The sequence below is a fragment of the Balaenoptera borealis genome (assembly GCF_965194805.1).
Source record: "Balaenoptera borealis genome assembly, chromosome: 7".
Taxonomy (NCBI): domain Eukaryota; kingdom Metazoa; phylum Chordata; class Mammalia; order Artiodactyla; family Balaenopteridae; genus Balaenoptera; species Balaenoptera borealis.
This window is the reverse complement of record NC_138864.1, coordinates 102689724-102714033: the sequence shown is the minus strand read 5'-3', so window position 1 is coordinate 102714033 and position 24310 is coordinate 102689724. Positions and strand designations below refer to the sequence as shown.

The 24310-nt window shown below is 34.2% G+C and overlaps 1 protein-coding gene across 3 annotated transcripts in view; it reads left to right on the top strand.

Annotated features, from left to right (window-relative positions):
- WASL (WASP like actin nucleation promoting factor) overlaps nucleotides 1-24310 on the top strand; it is a 65215-nt gene that overhangs the window by 28956 nt on the left and 11949 nt on the right. For 2 of the 3 annotated variants that reach the window (XM_082400088.1, XM_082400090.1), the window contains exons 2-10: nucleotides 1811-1945; nucleotides 4545-4631; nucleotides 5817-5913; nucleotides 9354-9377; nucleotides 15841-16009; nucleotides 17048-17090; nucleotides 18123-18276; nucleotides 20128-20145; nucleotides 23341-23861. In XM_082400088.1, coding sequence (XP_082256214.1) covers nucleotides 1811-1945; nucleotides 4545-4631; nucleotides 5817-5913; nucleotides 9354-9377; nucleotides 15841-16009; nucleotides 17048-17090; nucleotides 18123-18276; nucleotides 20128-20145; nucleotides 23341-23861 — 1248 coding nt within the window. The remainder of the gene's footprint in view (nucleotides 1-1810; nucleotides 1946-4544; nucleotides 4632-5816; nucleotides 5914-9353; nucleotides 9378-15840; nucleotides 16010-17047; nucleotides 17091-18122; nucleotides 18277-20127; nucleotides 20146-23340; nucleotides 23862-24310) is intronic. The other variant, XM_082400089.1, reaches the window with a different exon arrangement.

The window sequence follows — 24310 nt, the reverse complement described above, 5'->3', positions numbered from 1 at the left end:
GACTTAGTACCTTTACTTAAGGGGTTAACTGCTTTATGGAAGTCAGACTTTACTGATACTACTACTTTGTTGATCAAATGTTCATTTTATTGGAAAACAGTATATAGTACAGGGAGTAAGAATGCAGGATCTAAAGTCACAAATTGCGTGGATTAGAATTTCAACTCTGCCACTCAGCTGTGTGATATTGGGCAAATTATTTATCCTCTTTAACCTTGGGTTTCTCAAGCATAAAGTGAGGTTATAATAGTAATAACAATTGAGTTATATTGGGTTGGCCAAAAGGTTCGTTTGGTTTTTTCCGTAAGATGGCTCTAGTAGCACTTAGTTGTCTTTAACTTCATTGCAAACAATTTTGTTAGATTGTATGTGACAGCTGTCATTATCAGTGTGCATTTAAAAAAAGACTTATCAAAATCGGTGAATTTTTGTGTAGCCATTTTAATGTTGAAGATGGAAGAAAAACAACATTTTCAGCATATTATGCTTTATTATTTCAAGAAAGGTAAAAACGCAACCAAAACGCAAAAAAAATTTGTGCAGCATATGGAGAAGGTGCTGTGACTGATCGAACGTGTCAAAAGTGGTTTGCAAAGTTTCGTGCTCTAGATTTCACACAGGATGATGCTCCATGGTCAGGTAGACCAGTTGAAGTTGACAGCGATCAAATCGAGACATTAATTGAGAACAATCAACGTTATACCACGCGGGAGATAGCCGACATACTCAAAATATCCAAATCAAGCACTGAAAATCATTTGCACCAGCTTGGTTTATGTTCATCACTTTGATGTTTGGGTTCCACGTAAGTTAAGCGGAAAAAAACCTTCTTGACCATATTTCCACATGTGATTCTCTATTTAAACGTAATGAAAACATTCCGTTTTTAAAACAAATTGTGATGGGTGTTGAAAAGTGGATACTGTACAATAACATGGAACGGAAGAGATCGTGGGGCAAGCGAAATGAACCACCACCAGCCACACCAAAGGCCAGTCTTCATCCGAAGAAGGTGATGTGTATATGGTGGGATTGGAAGGGAGTCCTCTATCATGAGCTCCTTCTGGAAAACCAAACAATTAATTCCAACAAGTACTGCTCCCAGTTAGACCAACTGAAAGCAGCACTAGACGAAAAGCGTCCAGAATTAGTCAACAGAAAATGCATAATCTTTCATCAGCATAACACAAGACCGCATGTTTCTTTGATGACCAGGCAAAAACTGTTACAGCTTGGCTGGGAAGTTCTGATTCATCCACCATATTCACCAGACATTGCATCTTCAGATTTCCATTTATTTTGGTCTTTACAAAATTCTTTTAATGGAAAAAATTTCACTTTTCTGGAAGACTGTAAAAGGCACCTGGAACAGTTCTCTGCTCAAAAAGATGATAAGTTTTGGGAAGATGGAATAAAAGAGTGAATATGTTGTTCAATAAAGTTCTTGGTGAAAATGAAAAATGTGTCTTTTATTTTTACTTAAAAACCGAAGGCACTTTTTGGCCAGCCCAATATTTAAAAGTGCTTATTAGCACATCCCTTACACATTTTAAGCCTCAATGAATGTTAGCTTTCAATAATTATTTTTAGTATAGTTATTATATTAGTTATTACTACATAAGAAATTACTTCAAAAAGTAGTTTAAAATAACAATAAATGTTTATTTCTTCAGGTCCAGAATTTAGGAACAGGTTGGCAGGGGGTCCTGGTTCAGTGTCTCTCACGAGATTGCAGTCAAGGTGTTAGCAGAAGCTATGGTTATCCTAGTGTTATTTTGAACCTAATGGCTATAAATTTTATATTTTGCAGACTATGTCTTCAGCAGTGGTGCAGTTATATGCAGCAGATCGGAACTGTATGTGGTCAAAGAAGTGCAGTGGTGTTGCTTGTCTTGTTAAGGACAATCCACAGAGATCTTATTTTTTAAGAATATTTGATATCAAGGTGAGTTTTATTTTGCTTCCACTTAAACTGTAGGTGATTGGGTTTTCTACCTCAATTGTAATTTATAATAGTATAGATTCATTTTTCCTGTATGTAATATTTATATTCTACTTAAATTAATACTAGAAGAGTGAAGTTTGGTTTTAGATATTGAACCGTGGGCACTGTGACCAAATTGGGAATACATCCTAAACCAGAACATGAATAGTTCCCCATTTTATCTGTCTGCACATTAAAGGTCTTGTTGGTTTGTCTGTTTTTATTCCTTTGGGTCTTGGGCTTTTCCCACATTCTCTCCTTTTCTAATGATACTCTTTTTATCCCATCCTGTCCATTACAGACTAGTGTATATAGTTCTTTCAGAGAACTAGAAAAGTATATTTAGCCTGGTGTGTACTTACTTACTTCAGCCTGGGTTTGAAGCATTGTACAATATCTATAATAATGTATTTGCTACCCATTTTATGTTGTTTGTCAACATAGGTGTGTTCTGATTTTCACAGCTTTGTATCCCTCACTCTTAAACATAAATCCACCTTGTCTTAGATTGGATGCCCTTTGTCAGGAATTCATCTCTGATAGTCACTGTAAAAATAATTTTTTTGCTGAGATGAAGTCTCCCTTTATCTTTTAAAATCTTTTCCGTGGGTAAGCCTCCTTGCTTAATATTCATATGTGGCTGTAAGTGTAATGGGATTGTAGTTACAGAAAAATAAAACTGAGTTTGAACTCCTGGACAATACTTATGGTTAGATAGATTGTATTCAAACTGTTTTACTTCTCTGGGCTCCGGCTTACTTATTTGTAAAATGGGATAACCATCTGGATCTGTTGCAGAGTATTTCCCTGAGATTAAATGAGATTGAAGTTACTGCACTTTGTACATTAGAAATTTGTAACATCCCCTTCTGCATACCCCAAGACAGCTGAGAGATGTGGCATACTCCTGTTACTAACAGTAGCTTACTTACTATGGCAGTGATTCTGGGGGATGGGGAACGCATGCATAGTTTGAAAGACACTCCTAAGTCCTTTGATATATTTATTTTTCACCACCAAGGAGAAGCACTGTTTAGAAATCAAATGTACGTATAACTCCACTGAGAAGATAGGGATTCCATTATAATGGTCATAATGTGTGTACAACATTTTAAAATATTTTAAAATTGTGGTCTAACAACTACTGAGCCTGAGTGCCACAACTACTGAAGCCCACGCGCCTAGAGCCCATGCTCCACAACAGGAGAGGCCAGTGCAGTGAGAGGCCCGCACACCGCAGCGAGGAGTAGCCCCCGCTCGCCGCAACTAGAGAAAGCCCGCGCACAGCAACGAAGACCCAACGCAGCCCTAAATAAATAAATAAATAAATAAATATTTTTAAAAAAAAATTGTGGTCTATGTAGAACCTTGCATTTCAGAATAAGGCAATGATTATATTTCTCTAACCATTCATCTCCAATTATAGATAGCCATTGCTAAATACTTGCAATTAGCCACCTTTGGTATTAAGGTTAATTATATTTCTTGTACTGCAGCTATCAATACGACAATCACCATGGATCCCTTAACCATAGTTTAACCTTGGTGCACTTTAATCCTCAGTCTCCTGCACCTGATTGATACTGTTTATACCAGTGTTTAATTAGGAGACCACTCTACAAAACTTAGGAATTCAAAGATTGTTAATGAGCAGTACAGAGAAGGCTTATTTGACCCTCCCAGCATCTACAGAACGGAGGAAAAGAATGAAGTCCTTCTGTAATATTTGATAGCATACAGTCTAAGTGCTGCTGATGGAACTATGCATTGATAATCAGTGCATGTATAAAAGTATCCTACCCCTTCTATCTAACGTTGATGATCTAGTAAGTGTTTGGTTATGTATTTGACCAAGTAACTGTATTTGGAAATGCTTGGCTAATGAGATTATATCTTAGCATACTGAATTCAACTCACTTGATATGTAGTTTTTATGAAAGAAACATCCAGTATTCACTGTTACTAACTAAATTATGTGATATATTACTTATGTATTATACATATATGTGGTCTGTGTGTATGTAAAAACTAGGATTAATATGAACAGTTTCTTTAATATGTCATCTGCTTTTTTTTTTTTTTTAATTGGCTGCATTGGGTCTTCGTTGCTGCGCGCGGGCTTTCTCTAGTTGTGGCGAGTGGGGGCTACTCTTCGTTGTGGCACGTGGGCTTCTCATTGCCCTGGCTTCTCTTGTTGCGGAGCACGGGCTCTAGGCACGCGGGCTTCAGTAGTTGCAGCATGCAGGTTCAGTAGTTGCAGCACGCGGGCCTTAGAGTGCACGGCCTTCAGTAGTTGTGGTGCGTGGGCTCAGTAGTTGTGGCTCGCGGGCTCTAGAGCGCAGGCTCAGTAGTTGTGGTACATGGGCTTAGTTGTTCCATGGCATGTGGGATCTTCCCGGACCAGGGACTGAACCCACATTCCCTGCATTGGCAGGTGGATTGTTAACCACTGTGCCACCAGGGAAGTCCCATCTGCTTTGTTTTTATTTGTGGTTTTCTTTTTTTTTTCCTAGAGGTTATCTTATTGGTAATTCTTACTTTAACTTTTACTTTTTTCTAGGATGGGAAACTATTGTGGGAACAAGAGCTATACAATAACTTTGTATATAATAGTCCTAGAGGATATTTTCATACCTTTGCTGGAGATGTAAGTCATATTTTCTTTATTGCCCTGTTTAATGTAATTACTGTTACATTTGTCTATGGAAAGTATTTATGAGCTTTTTGTGTAAACATTGTATAAAATATAAAGAATTATTTTACTTTTAAAAGCCTCTTCACAGGTATTATGGCTTAGTAGGAAGCAATGGCTAAGATTTTAAGGGAAAAAAAAAAAAGGTTTCAAAGAGTACTGTAAATGTAATTGGGTATGTAGAAAAGAGGTTTGTTTTTTCATCTTCTCTGTCTTTAGTCAGATAGTTTTACCTCTGTGTGACTTTGGACAAATAATTTAACCTCTCGAGTTTTAGTTTTCTTATCTATAAAAGTGAAACCACTAATCCATGGCAGCTTTTAAAAATTGAAGATTATATTGCTGTTCACATTATTTTGTGAAAGAATAGTTTATGATTTAGAAGAGTACTAAAATACAATAAGTAGGGGGAAAAACAGAATTTTAAAAATTGATTGCCTATACTTAGGGACAATGTTAGAAGGATTTTTATACCATATACTCAGGACTTGTCTAAGTGACTGGATTATGGGTGACTTTAATTTTTTTTGTTTTCATATTTGTATTTCCTAAATTTTCTACAATAAAAGGTTGGATTAGATGATATGTCCATCTTTTCAAAAAGCATTTTCTTCCTTATTTGTTATTTTCCACATTTTTCTGGATTGTATATGAATATATGTACATATATAAAAGTGTGGACTAAATGCCATAATAATGTCAGTGTGTTTCCCCACTTTTAATAATTTACATGAATTAAGGTTATAATTTAAATAATACCTGAAAAACATAGATAAGACTTGATCTGCGTTTGGTCAGTGTTTCCAGTGTTTGCCTTTTCAAATCCAAATGTTTATAGAGCTCTTTTGAAGGATCAAATTCTATTTACTATTTCGTTTTTTTTAATTGAAAATGAAGTATTCAGTTTAACATTTGAGTATCTACTGTGATAGGTAACCTCTCTAATAGTACTCTTTTACTCTACCTTCTCTATGCTTTTTGCCTTCTTAAGTTATTCAGGTCATAAAGTAAGTTCTTGTCTGCTAATAAAGTGAAGCTTTTCTTCTTCAGAGTGTACTTCTATTGGTTATTAATTTTTTTGTTAAGTAAAGCTAAATTTGTGGTTTTTGTTGTTTACCTTTTTTGATGAAAATATTTCAGACCTGTCAAGTTGCCCTTAATTTTGCCAGTGAAGAAGAAGCAAAAAAATTTCGAAAAGCAGTTACAGACTTGTTGGGTCGGCGACAAAGGAAATCTGGTAAACTTTTTTTAAAAAAATTCCTTTAAACAGGAGCTGGCTATGGCTCATGGGGCAGATCTGGCCTGCCATCTGTTTTTGTAAATAAGGTTTTATTGAAAAACAGCTATGCTTGTTGGTTTATATATTGTCTTTGGCTGCTTTTTTTCTACAACACAGTTGTCTAGTTATGACAAAGACTATGTGATGCATATCTGGCCCTTTACAAAAAACAGGTTGCTAATCCTTACCTTACAAGAAATACTATTTTTATTGAGAGCTGATTTTTTTTCAGATTTATTAAAGAACTCATTCCAATAACCTGTTCTGTTGATAACATTTTACATATACTGACTCTTAAATTTGCATTTTTATGACATTATTTGTAACTTATATTTACAAAAATATTTTATAGTTTGTGAACAAATACTTCAGGCAAGGCTAGAAGCAAATAAGCAAAGTTGCAAACAAGATCTGTAAACATTGCCTTGTCTCTATTTTGTCCCTAATGTTGTATATTGTAAAATCATAAGGAACTTAGTTTAATGCATGAGACTTTAATACATATAAGACAATTAGAGAATGATGCAGGATAGTGTAAAGCTTTAAATTCATTGATGTAGAACTATTTGACAGCTGTCACATACCAGGCCTTTCTGTTGTAATGTGGGAAAAGGGTGATTAGGAAAGGTGAACCTCTCCAAAATCATCTTCTTAAGCAGATCACTTTTAGGGGAAATAACATACGGGAGTTGAGATCAGCAAATAAATCCCCTTAAAACTAACCATGCCCATATATTCCTTGAAAAGTCTGTACATCCAAGTATACATGTTACCCCAGTCTGAAAATCACTGTATTCAAGGATGTGCTTTACCAATAGGAGGAAATAAGTCATGAAAAAGGAAGGCACTGGATCCTGAAAACAGAAATGTAAACATATGTGTTACATTTTATATATGTTTATTGTTATTTTAATGGGTTTCCGAGAGGAAGGTAATGTAAAAATGAAAATAAAATGAACTAAGTTGTTGCCTCACTTACTGCCATCTTATATATCCCCCTTGTAATGAGTGAATAGGAGAATTATTAGGAGCCTATTGTTTTTTGTTACTTCTTTTTGGGGCCAAGGGTATTTACCACTTGATTCCATGCTGTGGGAGAATTTAATTCTGTGGAATAATTCACGGTTCAGTTCTTATTTCAATGACATGTTGTGGTGCCAGGCCAGGGGCTCCCTGGGACTTCTTTTAGTCAAACTGTGTGACATTTTCAATTAAAAAAAAGTAAAAAATACTTCTTAAAATATAGAATAATTGACTTTTGAAATAGGTAGGTCACTTGAAGGTGTCTTTTAACTGGTATGGGAATTCTGTTTTATACAATTCCTAAGCTTTTAGGCATAGTGTTTTCAGAAGCAGAAAGATCACAACATACGGGAGACAGCTGATTCATTGTTGGGTAGCCCCTTCATGCTAAGTCAACCTGCAACCTTGCCTCTCTTTAACTTAGATGCATGGGGTCCAACTTTTGGAGCAACAAAGAATTAGTGTTTTCTTTTCCTTCCATTAGCCATTTAATGTTGGAAGCCATCTACCATGCCCTCCTTAGGCCTACACTTCTTTAGCTTAACCAGTTCCAGTTTCTTATTCCTCACATGATATGATTTATAGACTCATCATACCATATAACTTACAGACTCATCATACTGTATTCAGAGCACTATATACTGTGCTCTGAATGCCCTGTACATTTTTGTCTTCTTCAAATGATCCAGATTTGAGAAAATGGTCCAGCTCAAATATGATGTCCAGATTTGAACACAATAATCCAACAGTAGTATGACTAGTACTGTGATACTAAAAACGTCCCCTAATATGATTAAACACTGTTCTGCTAATGTTTCTAGCAAATACATCACACCATTAACTCGCATTCTTCTTAGTTCAACCAAACCTCTTTTTTGCATAAGAATGGCTCTCAAGCCAGGATAGTGTCATGTTTCTAAGTAATTGCTTTTTAGAACTTATACTCTGAACCTTACATTATCTCAGCATATTTCCATATTTGTGTCACCGCCAATTTAAGAAGTATTTCCTCTGTGAATGCAGAGGTAACATCACCTTGGAAATTGGAGATTTGACATTCATTGACATTAGATAGGGCGTGCTTACATCAAATGTTTCAGAAAATTACTTCATCAGACCACCAGATGGAGTAATACATTTATATTTCCCATTGCCAGGATTTTCAACTTGTCCCTCAATTAAATCCTATTAATTTTAGGATTGTGGCTGTTTATAAACTAAATATTTTATTATATTATTATTTATGGGTATTTGTCTTATAATTTTGGAAAATTTTGTATTAGAAAAATCTGTGGAAATTATATTTGTTGAAAATTCTTCAACCAGTTTTGAGCTTTCTTGAAACCAAAATTGTGTCAAACCTGGTATGTAAGAGTATGAATGCAAAGGGTGAATAGAAGTTCTCCTGGTATTACTCCTACTTAATTGGCTACAGCTTCTAAGTATTATTTTGATCTGCCCCATAGCTCAGGCATCTCTAGGTATTTTCATTATCTTTATGCTTTCATTCAGTCCCATAGCTTTGAACACTGTCTATATACTGCTGACTCCCAAAGTTTTATCTATCCTGTTGACCTCGCCCCTGACTTTCAGACTTGTGTGCTCCAGTTGGGTGTCAGAATAGCCTTCAGACCTAGTATGTGTGAGCAGAACACTTGATCCATGTTCCCCAAGCCCCGGTTAGACCTGCTCCTACTCTTCTCCTAGCCTTCCCCATCCCAGTAAAAGGCATTGGCTCCGCCTTGTCAGTCTGGCTCACAGTGGTTCTTCGTAAACCCTATCAGTGAGTCCCATTTTCTCTATCTTCAAAAACAAGTCCTGGATCTGTTTCTCACCACTTCTGTTGCTACCACCCTAATCCAAGCTACCATTGTCTGTCATCTGGACTACCCTAGCTCTCACTCGTCTCCCTGCTGTCACTGTATGCCCCCTAGTAGCTCTTTCCCACATAGTAACCAGGCACAACTTTTAAAAACATAGATTGGATCATGTCACTTCCCCTATCCAAAAACCTATAAGAGCTTCCTATCATATATAGAACACAATCTATATTCCTTAACCCATGACCTGTGGGACCCTACACGCTCCAGTTCCCTGGTTCTCCTTCTGACTTCTCTCCTTCCACTCTTCCTTTGGGTCACTGCAGTCCGGTACTATGGTGTTCCTTAATGCTATTCCCTCCTGAGGGCCTTTCAATATGTTGTTCCCTTTCTTGCTTTATTCAAATGTCTGCTCAGATGTCAGTTCCTCAGAGAAACTTGTTAACCACTTATATATGGACGTAGGAATAAGACAGTTTAGATGAGTTGATTTTTTTATGTTGATTTTTGTATTGCATATGTCTAATAATATTCCTTTAATTTATTTCCTAACAGAGAAAAGACGAGACCCCCCAAACGGTAAGCTCTGTGATAATTATTGATCAAAAAGATTTTAGATTATAATTTAATCCTTGTGGAAACATGTATCATACATTAATACCTAGTATTTAATATCTACGATTAAATACTGTAGTTTATTGTGTTCTTATTTTAAAATAAATAACAGATGGGACTTAAAAATGTACTATTCTTTGGCTTTTTTCTAGGATGAGGGAAGACTATATAGGGTGAATATCACTATTACTTATATCTTAATTCCTTTTTCACAGTTGTTTAAGTTTAGAAATTGTACAACCTGGTCTTAATGTCTTCCTTAAAAGTGGTAAATTTTATCTAACATATTTGTTCATTTCCTACTTTCATGTTAGTCTTTTTTTTTTCTTATTTCAAAGGATTATTTCACACTGGGAATATAAAACTAGCCCCTTTCAGAATGAACACTTAACTATTCTGGTGTGTTTAAACAAATAGTAGCTGTGCTTACTGTGCTGGTGTGTTTAGAACACATAGTAGCTGTACATAATTCTCCTTAATTTGCTAATGAATACTTGAAGTAATGTAGATTCATTTATTTAAAATATATATATTTATAGCAGAGAATAAAAGCAGAATACCAAGGTCCCAGATCTCTAGAGCATAGAGTCTCATCCTGGGCCCCATAAACCCTCGCTGAAACTTTGTGCCCAATATTATAAGTATATATGTTCTTTTCTCTGGGGAGAGAGGATCCGTGGATTTCATCAGATTGAAATGGGACCCCTGACCCTATGATAGTAAAGAACCATTGCTCAGGAGCCTTTGTTATAATCGGGAAAATAGCTGCTGCTTTTTAAAGGCATCTCAAATTCTCTCATCAGAATTTAGAATGATTATTCAGGGAAACACTTAATATAGTACAGAGTCCTTAATATATGACAACTGTTAGTGGTTGTTGGGTATTTTTTCTTTTAAACCAATATATTGCCTTCTGATTTTGTCCTTAAATTTGTTTTCCTGATACAAAAACATGAACCAAATATTGCTGTATTAAATTTTGGTTTACTTACTTTAGTATAATTTAAAAAAAATCTGACTATACCTTCAGTAGTGCTTATCATGTGCCAAGTGTTGTATACTTTGACTTTCTCTTTTAAATGGAAATTTTTAATACTTACGTTATAGCTGCTTGGAGATAAATGAAGTAATCCAAGTGTTTAGCATGGTGCTTAATCAGTACAGTTATCATGATGAAGACAGTGACAGTGATAATAATAGCAGCTAGTATTTAATGATCATTTACTACCTGCCAGGCACTGTCCAGAAACCATATGAAGTAGCTGCTATTATCCCTACTTCAGATGAGTAAACAGGCACAAATAGGTAACTTGCTCAGGGTCACAAAACTAGGAAAGTGGAGCAAGATTCAGTCTCCAGTGTTCTAACTCAAGAGCCCGCCCCCTTAACCACTGTGCTGTGTCAAGATGATTTTGAAGGAAAAACTGAGACCTGGAGAGAGTAAGTAACATGCCTTGAGGTATGCAGCTAGTATGTCACAGAAACAAAGGAAGCAGAAGCAGCTGAGCCAGAAGTCCTTCATCTGTGAACCTTTAATGTGGCGTTAGAATTTTTTCCCCTTGTGTGCTCAATATTTTAATGTCTTTTTCAATTTATTAAACTATTTGGCATTCTGTGAGCATATATTAAATACCAGTGCAGAAGGCTTCCTAGTGGTAGCATCTTTGGGGAAAGTAGCCTGAGATTTTAAAGTGTAGATGTTGTACAAATAATATAATTAAAGTTAAGGATGTAAATAGTTCATGATTTTTTTTTATTTTAATCTTTTCAATACATATAAAATATATTTTTGAAAAGGCACCTAATCCATAATAGATAGAATTTGGATATTCTTTTTGTGACAATGGTGTCTTACGATTTTATTACCCATAGTAAGGGAGATACTCATAATTAAATGTAGTTTCTTTCTCTCAGTTTGTTCTTGGTTTTAAATCTTTAGATCTAAAGTTTTAACCCTTTGATACAGTGGTCCCAAACTTTTTTTCATTAAATACAAGGAGAGTTTTTTAAAAATGGCATTGTTAAAATGCGAAATTATACAGCATGTCTTGACAATATTTGCATACTTATTTATTTTTAAAATATACGTAAAATAATTATTAATAGAAGTTTTAATATTTTCTCCTGCTGTGCAGTCGGTTGCCTTGCTCTCCTCATGGTGTGGAGACCACTATTTTGCAGGTGGCATATTACTTTTTTGCGTTTGCTGCACTGCCACTAGGTGGCAGTGGACACCTTAACTGCCTAGCAGTGTCCATACAGGAGCTTTGTCCCAGATCCTCATTTAGAAGATCAGTTGAGCAAACCTTTTCAAATTGTAACTATTAAAAAGACACTTTATGTAGAAGTAACATATATTCCTGAAATACAATTCAGTGTCTTCCTCATTAACTCCTAATCCATATATTTTTCTTTTTTTTCTTTATTGGTCAGTCTCACCTTTTAGCTTAGATGCTTTCCAATGATTTGTTCTCAGCTTCATGACTGCTTGACGTTAGAGGCCTCTAGGCCCGCTATTTCTCAACTATTTTACCTTGGTGAGAACTCTCTGCTTTTTATGTAATTAAGGGGGAGACTTTAGTTTGTTCTTTTAGTTTTAAAATTAACTAGAAATGCTGTTCAGTGAGAATATTAAAAAATCTTTTCTCTGACAGTTGTCCTTAAGAAGAAGGTAATTTGTCATTAGACTGCTTTTTGAAAAAGAAGAGAAACAGTCCCCTTTATTATCTGTTTACTTAGTACATGTTCTTAGGATGAGTGTAATTTCAGAAATGGAATAATTAAACTTTACTAGAAATGATTTGAGTATTTCCGTTACCATATCTTTCATAAACTTTATTAAAAAATGACTCTGTGCCTTATACAACTTATCACTTTTTTGGTCTGTCACTTTTGAAACAAATATTTAATTGGGCTTTAGAACATTATTTTAAATTTATTTCCTAACATCTTCAAACTGTAAAGTAAATGACTCTTGTCAACAGAAATATCCAAATACCTAATCTCTTAAGTGTGTAAAAGGCCTTTTTTCTAAATTTTGAAAGTTATTCATAAGTATTTCTTGAATGATGAACTGTTGGACTGCAGACTAAGAGAACTGATAAATTGGTAAAGAAATAAAATATAACATTTGTAAAGTTAGCATTATCAATCACCTTGTCATTTAACTTTTGTGAACAAAGTTATAATAGTTAATAGAAAGAGTAGTGGAGTAGGAACCGAGATATCAGAGTCCACCTTTCCCTTTGTCACTAGTTGTGTGACTTTAGACAGGTCACCTGACTCTTCTTGCCCTTAGTTTTTATCTGTAAAATGAAAGATTTAGAAAAGCTCTCAATTTCCCAGCTAATATCAATTTTCTATACATCTCTATAATCGATTTTTCTATGTAGACTTAATTAAATAATGTTTTAACCAGTACTAATGAAGTTCAGGTGTAATGACACTAAGGAGCTAATGCCACAGCTTTATGAACTGCTTGGTGGATGCATAACAATATATCCACGCCTGATTTTGGGGTAGAGAGAGGAGGGGAAGCTTTGGTATTCATTCTGCGTATCACTTATATTTTATTTCTGTCCTCTTCATCCTTGAGCTTTCTTCAGAGATGGCTGAGTTATTTTCTCTAGTGAGTTATAAATCAGGCTTATAAGAACCTTAACTTTATTGTTTCCCAGAAAAGAATTTACTGGTTTGGATAATTTAAACTATTAAACTATTAACCTTACCAACTTTATACCATTTAGGACATCCATAGTATAATTGGTTACTTTTATGTAAACTGAAGTAGCATCAAAAGGTTTTTATTTTTGTTTTTTTCCTAAAAACTATTATAATTTTAAAATTTTTGTTTTCATTTTTTTGGCATTCCACATGGCTCGAGGGATCTTAGTTCCCTGACCAGGGATCGAACCCGGGCCCCCTGCAGTGGAAGCGTAGAGTCCTAACCACTGCACCGCCAGGGAATTCCCAAATTTTTTGTTATTTTTTAATGGTGAATCTGGTTGTTCCTTCATTATTACTGTTTGGACACCTATTTCAGGAAGGATGACATGTATAAAGAGAGTGCCTAACTCTGACTTACCTAAATCTCTCTTAAGGAAGTTCTTAAATGTTATTAAGTGTAAAGATAAGAGAGTAATAATTTGCAACATCTTAATTTGGACGGTGTTGCTGATGATGATTGGTAATGATAAACTATAAGAAGAGAGAAAGCAGAAAGGGAAGAATGAGAAGTGAAAACATAACACTAGATTAAGTCAATGAAGATATTAGTATCACCCCAATTCAACCCTCTAACGCTCAAATTCTGGATATTTTTAATAAGTCCCTTATTTTGTGAAACTACAGTGAATTCTGAAATTTTGAATCTGAACCAATTTGAAAATCCAGTTCTTTATCTACTATTTAATAAGCCTTCTATATTGCTTAACTAACCTTTAACTTTTGATCCAGTTATTTTCAGATTATTCCTTGACACTGAATCAGCTTTTAAATGTTTTATCCGTATTGTTCACTAGCTTCCATTTTTTCCAAGAAGAATTTTTATTTCTTGCCAATATGAGCAACTTCCCATGGAATTTTGTGTGAAATTATAAATAGAACTTTAGACATTTACATATTATACTTACGTAATTAGACTTTGAATATTAAGGGAAAATAGCTGAATTTTGCACCTCTTTCAAAATTGTTTGATAAAGTGGCAGATGGCATTTATAATTTTATTTTAACTCTATTTCGTCTTTAATAGTAGAGTTGAGGGAGAGAAAATTAGTTATATATAATTTCCCATATAGGTAAATATTTTATTTCAGACAACTTTTATGAATAGGATGCATTTGAGGTTTTCAGCATAATTGAAGAATTATAGTCAAGTTGGCATTTAGTGATCACTCAATATACATTAGCCTGTAATGTCTTGGGATTTCTGTCTGCCAGTCTATGCTTGTGTTGGGGATTCCACAGACCACCCCTCCAGTTGGTGATTCATTAGGGCTCACAGGACTGAGCACATAGTGGTACTCATGGCAAAGATTTATTACAGTGAAAGGATAGAAAACAAAAATTAACAAAAGGGAAAGACACATGGGGTTAAGTCTGGGGGAAACTACACACAAGCTTCCAAGAGTATTCTCTCATTGGTCACAGGGGATATGCTTAATGTCTCCAGCAATGAATTGTTGCAACACACATGAAATGTTGTCTAAAGGAGAAGCTCAGTGCCTAGGGTTTATTGAGGGCTAGTCACGTGGGCATCTTCTGTCTAGGACATACCAAGATTCTAGACTCCCAGAGGGAAAGCAAGTATTCAGCATAAACCACACTGTTAGCACAAATAGTTGAGACACAATGAGCCCATCTTATCAGGGGATAATGGGAACCCTCTTGAAATCCTAGATCCTAGATGCCAGCTAAGGGCCAACCTTGCAAAGCAGGGCTTTCTAAAGATAGCAGTCTCAGGCCTGCTATGTTGACTGTTTCTCTGCACAGTAGTGATTATATTTTATACAGTATTTTAAAAGTCATCATTAATATAATCATCTCAGAGGAATTTGGTCTAATAGGAAGTTATGTCAGAGAATCCTATGTTAAAATGGGATATCTAAGGAACATGTGTTGCCCTTTGGTTAAATTTTTTAAGGAATTTTTAAGATGAATATATTTCGTTCAGACTCTCATACTTTTAAGACCAAAATACTTTTGTGAATTATAAAACAAATTTTTGTGTGCTATGTTTAGTGTCATTCCTGAAGATGCTATTAATAATACCTGAAGATGCCTGAGATCTTTTTACTGTTGATCCTTGTGGAAGATGGAATGTTTTGAGAATTTTTCTATTTTAAATATTTGAGCTCTGTACTTCTGATAGCCAAAGTGTATGTATAATAATGGGGAGAATACTACTAGACTTAAGTATGACAGTTTTGGAAAAAAATGGTAGTAATATTTGTATAAGTTTTTTTCGTCATAGACTAATAAAGTTGAAATAAAGAAGACTAGACTTCTTTACTAGATTTAAAACAAAGTAGATGCTTCTTTTACTCTTCCTATGTAATATAAGCCACTTTACCAATGAGTAATGTGTTGGATGTGAGGCTGTTATAGTCAAAATTTGATGGATCAGATCAATTGAAATTAAATTCTTATTGAAAATTTATATTCTTCATGAGATTTAATGTTATAAAAAGAGTTTGCTTTGAAATAATGTATCTATGCTAATTTGTTTAAGAATTTATTGTAGACTTTGGAAATTTAGGAATTTTTGAAATTATTTATAAAAAATTAACATGCACGTTTAAAATTTAAATAATTTACAGTAATGAAGTGGTCCTACCGCAGAAAAAAAATATTTAAATTATAAATTATGATTATAATAATTGTTATCTTAAATTATATCCCTTTTATATTATTTTGACTTTATTTGCAGGTCCTAATCTACCCATGGCAACAGTTGACATAAAAAATCCAGAAATTACAACAAATAGATTTTATGGGCCACAAGTCAACAACATCTCCCATACCAAAGAAAAGAAAAAAGGAAAAGCTAAAAAGAAGAGATTAACTAAGGCAGATATTGGAACACCAAGCAATTTCCAGTAAGACAGTTCTTTTATTATTCTTACCTTTACTTTTGATTTGCTCATTTCTGCTCTTGATTTTTTAAATTGTTAGAAAGTTTGGTTTGCTTTTTGGGAGAACCCTTATATTTATCACTTGCATACCTTTTTAGCTATAAATTTTGTTGGAGTTTTTTAAAGGCTATTGCTCAATAGACGTTTTATTGATCTTAGTTTATTTACTTTTCCAGCCATGAGAAAAGAAAAATTAGAGTTGTTTTTTCAACTAATTGTTGGACATGAAAATGAAATCTCACTTTTCCCTATAAATTATATTTGGAAATTGCCTAAAAGCATTGTCCTAATCTGTTTGGGCTGCTAACAGAATACTATATAGACTGGGTAGCTTATAAACAACAGAAATTTATTTCTCACAGTTCTGGAGGCTGTGAGAAAGGAAGAGGCAGGCAAGATTCGGTGTCTTGTGAGGTCCCACTTCTTGGTTCATAGACAGCCATCTTCTCACTGTGTCTTCACATGTTGGAAGAGGGTGAGAGAGCTCTCCAGGGCCTCTTTCTTAAGGGCACCAATCCCATTCCTGAGGAATCCACTCTCATGACCTCCCCAAATCCTCATCTCCAAGAACTATCACATTGGGGATTAGGTCTCAAGATAGGAATTTTCGGAAGACACACTCAGTGTATAGTAGGCATCAAACCTTTGGTATTTATTTGACATATTTCAAGCATTCCCTTACCCATTATTTCATTACTTCATTACAAAACTCCTGTCCTCTCATACATATAATGCTTGTGTTCTTATGCTAGTTTGTCAGTTAAGGAAATGGATACTCAGAAAGATTGTGCAAAAATGTTAAGGCTCAATTAGTAGCAGAGCCTGGGCTAGAATCCTGGTTCCTTGACTGCTTGTACAGTTTTTCCCTCAATATGGTTATGTCTATGAGAACTATTAGTTCAGGCCAAAAATTCACTGAGTGGATTGGATTTCATATATATTAGATTTTTAATGCCATTTATGCATTTTTATTTTTCTATATTTTTCTATCTACTGCTTTAGGCACATTGGACATGTTGGTTGGGATCCGAATACTGGCTTTGATGTAAGTGTCTTTTCAAGCCATAAACATTATTATTCTAAATATGTGGGAACGTCATGGCCTATCTTTAGACTTTTATTCTTTTCATTTTTGGTAACTCTAGTGTTTATTGGAATGTGCTTGTATTTATGTTCATATTCCACTGAGGTTTTAAATCATAGATTGTTCTGTCGTTGATGGCTGTCTCTAAAGAGAAAGTTTTTTTTAACTCCTTGGCTTTATCTACTATAATGTAAAAACTCTATGTTTTGAAAGCCAAGAGAAGAAAATTATTTCTGCAAAGTGATCATTCGAGGGGAATATATGCCAAATTACTGGAAAGTACTATAATCAAATTCTGAATATCCAGTTGTTAAAATTATCTAGATCTTTTTATTCTACTATTCTTTTTGGCAATTTCATTATTCATTAATTTATAGCATTGTGAGCAAAATAGTTGAAACTTGGTTACCTAAGTTACATATTTAACATTTGGCAGATAATCAGGGTTTGGAAAAATTATTTTGGAAAGAAATATTATTTGTGATTGGGGTCAAAAATTATTTTGGTTATTTTTGTTAGAACTACAATGTTAACACCACAATGTTTTTTGAGTGCCTTTTTGTGTTGGGCACTGTACCAGGGTGCTTGGGTCATAAAGAGGTCCTTGACCTCAAATTTTCAAATGATTTACTTTTTTTGTGGTTATTTGTGATTATACCTAAATCTTATTTCAGACAAGGTGGAATAGTAGGTGAGCATTATAGATGTCTGAGTCATGAAAGGATCAGTAAAAATTTAAATGAGATGCCTTCTTTTTAAAGGTAGGGAACAAAGAGACGAAATAAAATATAAAACGTATTCTTTGTTCTTATCTTTTCTGTTTTTTGTAAGACAGTTTAGTTAGCATATAAATAATCTAACTATATTAAAAATTTATAAACATAAAAGAAAATAATTTCATAAAGGGCATAGGTATGAGAATAATATTTCAACTTGCTATTGTAAAAAATTTGACATAGGTTTTATAGTTAGCAGTTATTTTGTCTGTTGTAGCTGAATAATTTGGATCCAGAATTGAAGAATCTTTTTGATCTGTGTGGAATCTCAGAGGCACAACTTAAAGACAGAGAAACATCAAAAGTTATATATGACTTCATTGAAAAAACAGGAGGTGTTGAAGCTGTTAAAAATGAACTACGAAGGCAAGGTAACTTTTATTTCTATTCAGGCATTGTGATCTATTTTTTCTTTTGAATCTTTTGAGGTCAGTTTCATGGATGACAGCTACATACATTCATGTGAACCTTCCTTAAGCAGAATGTTCAAATTTATGGAGAACTAGTTTGGCCTAGTGTACTGTGTTTTACATTATTTCAGTATAATTGAAAAACTTGTCAAGGCTTTTCTTATTATTAAAAAGTCTTATATTAAATTAATGAAAGTTCATACAAAATCTTCTGGCTATTTGTTTTAGAATAAAAAATAATAGTTGCATAATATTTCACTTACTGAATCTTGGAGACCACTATCAATGTTGTTTTTATTACAATTCAGAAGTAGTAATTTAAATATGAATTCTGTAATGTATAATAAGCATTTTCAGAATATAAATAATGAAAAATCTATTTATTTTGAAATACATTTTTTTTCTTGGCTAAAGTATAAAATTTGTCATTCGGTACCTGAGAGCACAAACAACTTGCAACCTTTTAAGATTTGATATTTTATTTAAATCACCTTGTTTTTTGGTCATATCTTAATAATTATCACAATAAAATGCAAATAGTTAATTCTGAATTTTCTCATATGACAGTTATCTCTTTGCCACCTTATTCATTTGGGGTTACTTTTCTTCTTCCTAGTTTTTGCATACTCATGATAGATAGTGTAGCAAAACAAAAGCTCCAGTTAATCATAGCATTCTTCTGAAGAATTTAACTCATTTTCAATTAGGTATTTGACTTACCTGTATCTTTTTCACTGCTGATGTTCATTCATTCACTCATTCATATATTCAGTAAACATTGTTATGTCAGCACTGGTCTCTACTCAGGATATTTAGATATAAAGGTATGGTTTCTGCCCTCAGAAATCTTACAGTCTGGTGTGACAACAGGTATGTAAACAAGTATATAGTCATAATTACTGTTGTGGAAACACAATGCTAGTTCCACTGAAACTAGTATGATGCTAATTTATCTTATTTCATGAAAAGATTACATTTCCAAATTCTATGGATTTTTAATAAAAACATCTGGGGCACAGCAACATTATCATTTTTTAATGCTGCCAGAATGAGTTGTAGTTACAGTTAGTATACAGATGATGGAAGGTCTTGAGGACCCCTAGTTTGTTCCTTGACTCTCTTTTTCTCCACTGTTACCACTCACCTTCACCTCATACCAAAATATTCTCAGGGTCTCTCTGAGTTCTCTGAATTTATAAGTTTATAAATACTCTTGACATTTATTAGTCCATACTGCTGCCCTCTCACCTGAATATCTGTAACTGAGAGTTGTCTGTATTAACTTGATTGAGTTTGTTTTTTAAACTTTATTATTACTGCTTTTTATTCTAATTGCTTTTAAAACATCAAATTAGGCAAGGTCTTTCCTCAATTAAATTACCTAAAACAAAAAAAATTCACAGACATTACAAAAAACATGCTTTGGGAACTTATACTCAAGATTCATATACTCAAGAATCTAACTCCCAGTGTGGAACCTTTTAGACAACCAAGATTGATTTTATAGAAGGTACGTTTTTTTAGAGGAAGAATAAAAAGACAGATTAATGATTTTTATTAAGGAAATGTTTTCTAGGCAAAACATATAGTGTGTTCAGAAGTATGAAAAAGAATTAGAGATGGAGAAGTTTATGAAGTTGTCATAAAAATATATTTTGTAAAACTTGAATCAAATCTCTTGAAACTTATTTTGTAAAATCATGTAATCAAATTTGTAAAAAGTAGGAGACCTTGTGATTTCCAATGTATCTTTTTGTGTGTCTGTCTTTGCAATTGTTTGAAGTCCATTAATTTCTAATAATCTGTTCTTAGGTCCACCACAATGGAGTGGTATGTATGGGGGATGTTATTTGGCCCAGTGTACTAAATTATGCATGTATTTATTTTCAAAGAAGCTAGAACTCATTTATCCTGCCTCCAAATCTAACATCCAGTAAGGTTTTCTGCCTTCTCTTCAAACTAATGTTTGGGGCTATGTAACTAATGTTACATAGATGCTAAAGTAAAAAAGGAAGTTTATTTCTATATGAGTCAGAGCTCATATTTCATCTGTAATTTAGATAATTTTTTTGAAATTCTGTGGATTACCTCTTAACAGCACCACTGTTTTTATTATTACTTAATATACTTATTTTTAGTGATTGCTTTTCACACTTGGCATTATTTCAATAACCTACATAAAATATACTTACATTTTTATATTAATTTGGGGCAGTGGGGAGGACTAAACATAAGCAAACACACAGTTATAAATGACTACTCAGAGAGTTGTTAGTATTCCCATAAATTTACCTTTGTGTTGAATAATACTTGCCTGGTTTGCTTTAATCTTGATGAGAGTGCATGAGAGCAGTTCCCTGAATTCTATAAAACTACATTTCTTTTAAATATTAGTTATATTTATATTATTTTACAATTTCTGCTTATAATTCCCCTAAATAAATATCTAGAGTTATCTACCAATTACTCTTAATATTAATTTGATCTGAAATAATATCTGAAGTTAAGCATATCAACTTTTCTTTATCGTGCAGCATCAAGATGAGGTTTTTTCCATAAGCCTCAGTCTGTCTTCTTTTCTAAGCTTTGATAGTAAGAACAGTTTTATTTGTTGTAACTCTTGTGTCATGCTTTTTACTTTATGTATTTATTAAATATCTAAGAACTATCATTGTCATTCTGATTCTGGTGTTTGTGTGACTCAGTTTTGAAAATCTGTAGGCCGCCAGACTTTCTCACAGTGGTGTGTGATCTGCTCAGCAGACATTTTTGTGCATATGAACCTAACTAACGTGCCGTCTCTCCTCTCCTCCTGTTTTAATTCTTTCATATTTTTACCTTGGGATATGGCATATCTTTTGCATACTTTCCTTTTTTTATGTAGGCATAATACAGATTGTAAAAATAGAAAGTTGGTAATAGATGTTTTCCTCATGAAAATATAGAGATGTTTCCACTCACTTTTCAGATAATAGAAATGCTGAACTTGTGCTGTACCCAAACTTGGTGCAGCTGATAATTTATTCACTATCAATTAAGGCTCTCCCTTTGCCTGAACAATAATTTACTGTCTCTTTGAATGGGTATTAGCTGAATCCCAAATTATTCCAATAAATGTGCTTATTCCCAGTTCAAAAGAACTTTAAATCTCTCTATTGAAGAGATACATCATTGTATGTAGAAAAGATCATGGTTGCAGAGTCCTTGGTGAAACCACAGGAAATGATGGACTAATACCTTTTGTAGTAGAATAGAGTGGGCCCTTTTCCTCTTGATTAACAAACAACTAAATCATAAAAATGCTAGTTCAGACAACATTGTTTTTTGAAATGTAAACCTTAACTGATTAAAATGAAATCTTTGTATCTGCTTGAAGGATTTGATGTTACTATCTTATTCAGGGAGTGTACATAATATACACATGCCATATCCTCTTGGTTTTACCCTGTTACTACGAATTATGTTCGGAAAAGAATTTGGTTTTAGCAAGTTTAAATCTCCTTGCCTTGGATCTGGTGAGAAAATTGGGTGAACCTTAGCTGCAACACCCAGATCTCCAGTATGCCTTGAGTGTAAATCATAGGAACTTCCCTCAGTGATGGCCTGTATCCAAGTAGGATGACTCCCCTGTTTGCAGCTATATATTATTTCCAGTTTTAAAAGTTTCTGTGCCAGGAGACAGTACCCTCGTGAGTTTTGGCCTTTCCGTATATTTCATCTAATGTTTATGACTATATTTGATAGCATATTTTAGAGTATATTTCCCATGATTGTCCCAAATAAAATCAGAAGATAATGTTTGATTTCCTTTGAACTGAGGGGGGCTTTTTCTTCTCTGGTTTCATTGCATTATTGAGCATCTGAGCCTATTATTATTTGAAATTAAGGTAGGTATTTTTATTATATAGATTGTAGAAATATCCATCAATAATATATTAGTTTGTACCAGTAAATACAAATAGCTGTTATGGATTTTAGGATTTCTTTATTCATAAAAATAGTTATTTTTTCTAGTCACTCTTTAAATGAATGGAGAAATAATGAAGTTTATTATTATGTAAGTTTGCGTATGCTGTTGGTAAAATCATGTCTCTAGAAATGTAATAAATTTTATACTTTGAATTTGTTTCTCTATTTTAGCTTACATTTTCCCTTAAGTAAAATAAGAATGTATATGTCATTACTACCAGGATCATGTTAATATTTTGTTAATAACTTTAATTTTACAGTGTTTAGAAATTCTCAGTTAATTTGTTAATGTCTCCTGAATAAGTAGTTGAACATTTCAGCTGAGCAACCAGCCTCCCTTAATGCCATCACTAGAATTGCTGACCATCTTTTATTAATATAGTACAATATATACAATATATACATGATATATTATATATCACTATAATATATATTTATTACATAACTTGTATTATATATTATTATATGCTCTATACATGTAAAAATGTAGGACATTATAAATTACAAATGTAAGTTAGGTGACAAAGATTTACATTGTCAAAGAAAAAGTATTGTATTTGAGTTTAGCTCAGATTAACTTGAATAAATTCTAATAGATTACACTACATTAGCTGTTTAATTCTGAATGTAAATTAATTTTATAAAACAACTAAATATACTTGATTCTTTAAAGAGGGAAGGTATCCATTAATTTTTATTAAAATGTAAAATGTTGCTTATTGCCCAAAATGTTTAATATCATTGTTATAGTTTTATTATTATTACATAAAAATGTGTTTATTCCCTTACCTTGAGAAGTGGTGCTGATTCCTAAAAACTAAATTCTACTATTTTAGCTAATATTTTTTCAAGATAGACCAGGGCCGAGTAGTCCCAAACAGAGTTGTAAGATATCATCTGTGCTCAGATATCTTTGTAAAGTAAAATACGAAGATGAGGCCTCTTTTTTTCCCCTCATGTTGGTTTTTTTAAATACATGTTGAAATGAGCCGCTTTTTCAGTATAATGTTTGCGGGGGAAAAAGCATGCTTTTCTTTTTTTCTGTCTTCATTTCAGCACCACCACCTCCACCACCGTCACGGGGAGGGCCGCCTCCTCCCCCGCCGCCTCCACATAGCTCGGGCCCTCCTCCCCCTCCTGCCCGGGGAAGAGGGGCTCCTCCTCCGCCCCCTTCAAGAGCTCCCACGGCTGCGCCGCCACCGCCGCCTCCGTCCAGGCCAGGTGTCGGAGTCCCTCCACCACCGCCAAACAGGATGTACCCTCCTCCTCCTCCAGCCCTTCCCTCCTCGGCACCTTCAGGGCCGCCGCCACCTCCTCCACCTCTGTCAGTGGCGGGGTCGGTGGCACCGCCCCCACCTCCTCCACCTCCCCCGCCACCGGGGCCGCCACCTCCCCCGGGCCTCCCTTCCGATGGTGACCATCAGGTTCCAACTTCTGCAGGAAGCAAAGCAGCTCTTTTAGATCAAATCAGAGAGGGCGCTCAGCTAAAAAAAGTGGAACAGAACAGTCGACCGGTGTCCTGCTCTGGAAGGGATGCGCTTTTAGACCAGATACGGCAGGGCATTCAGCTGAAATCTGTAAGTAATCTGTTCGTTTCGGTTAGACTGCCTGTCTTAATGGAATTTTAAAGCAATTATAAGACGTCTTTGAAAAAATTTTTGTTTTTACTTTTTCTCTTGGTGTGTGTTTTTTTAACCCTTACATACCCTAAAATGCATGTTTATGCCTTTACCTGTGTGATCCATACTTCTGTATCAAAATATCACTCCAGAAAGTTCCCTCATGCCTCTCCCTTCTCAAAAAGAATCACTGACCTGATTTCTATCACCATAGGTTTAGTTTGCCTATTCTAGAACTTCATATAAAGAATCTTGCACTATGTCTGCAATCCGTCGTTCTAGACTTTTAAATAAATTTTAATTTAAAGAAAAATCTTTATTAAACTATACAGAAGTAAACATAGCCCTGTTGAAACCAATTGTAATCATTTTGGCAAAGTCAAACCATTAACTTTATGAAAACTAAA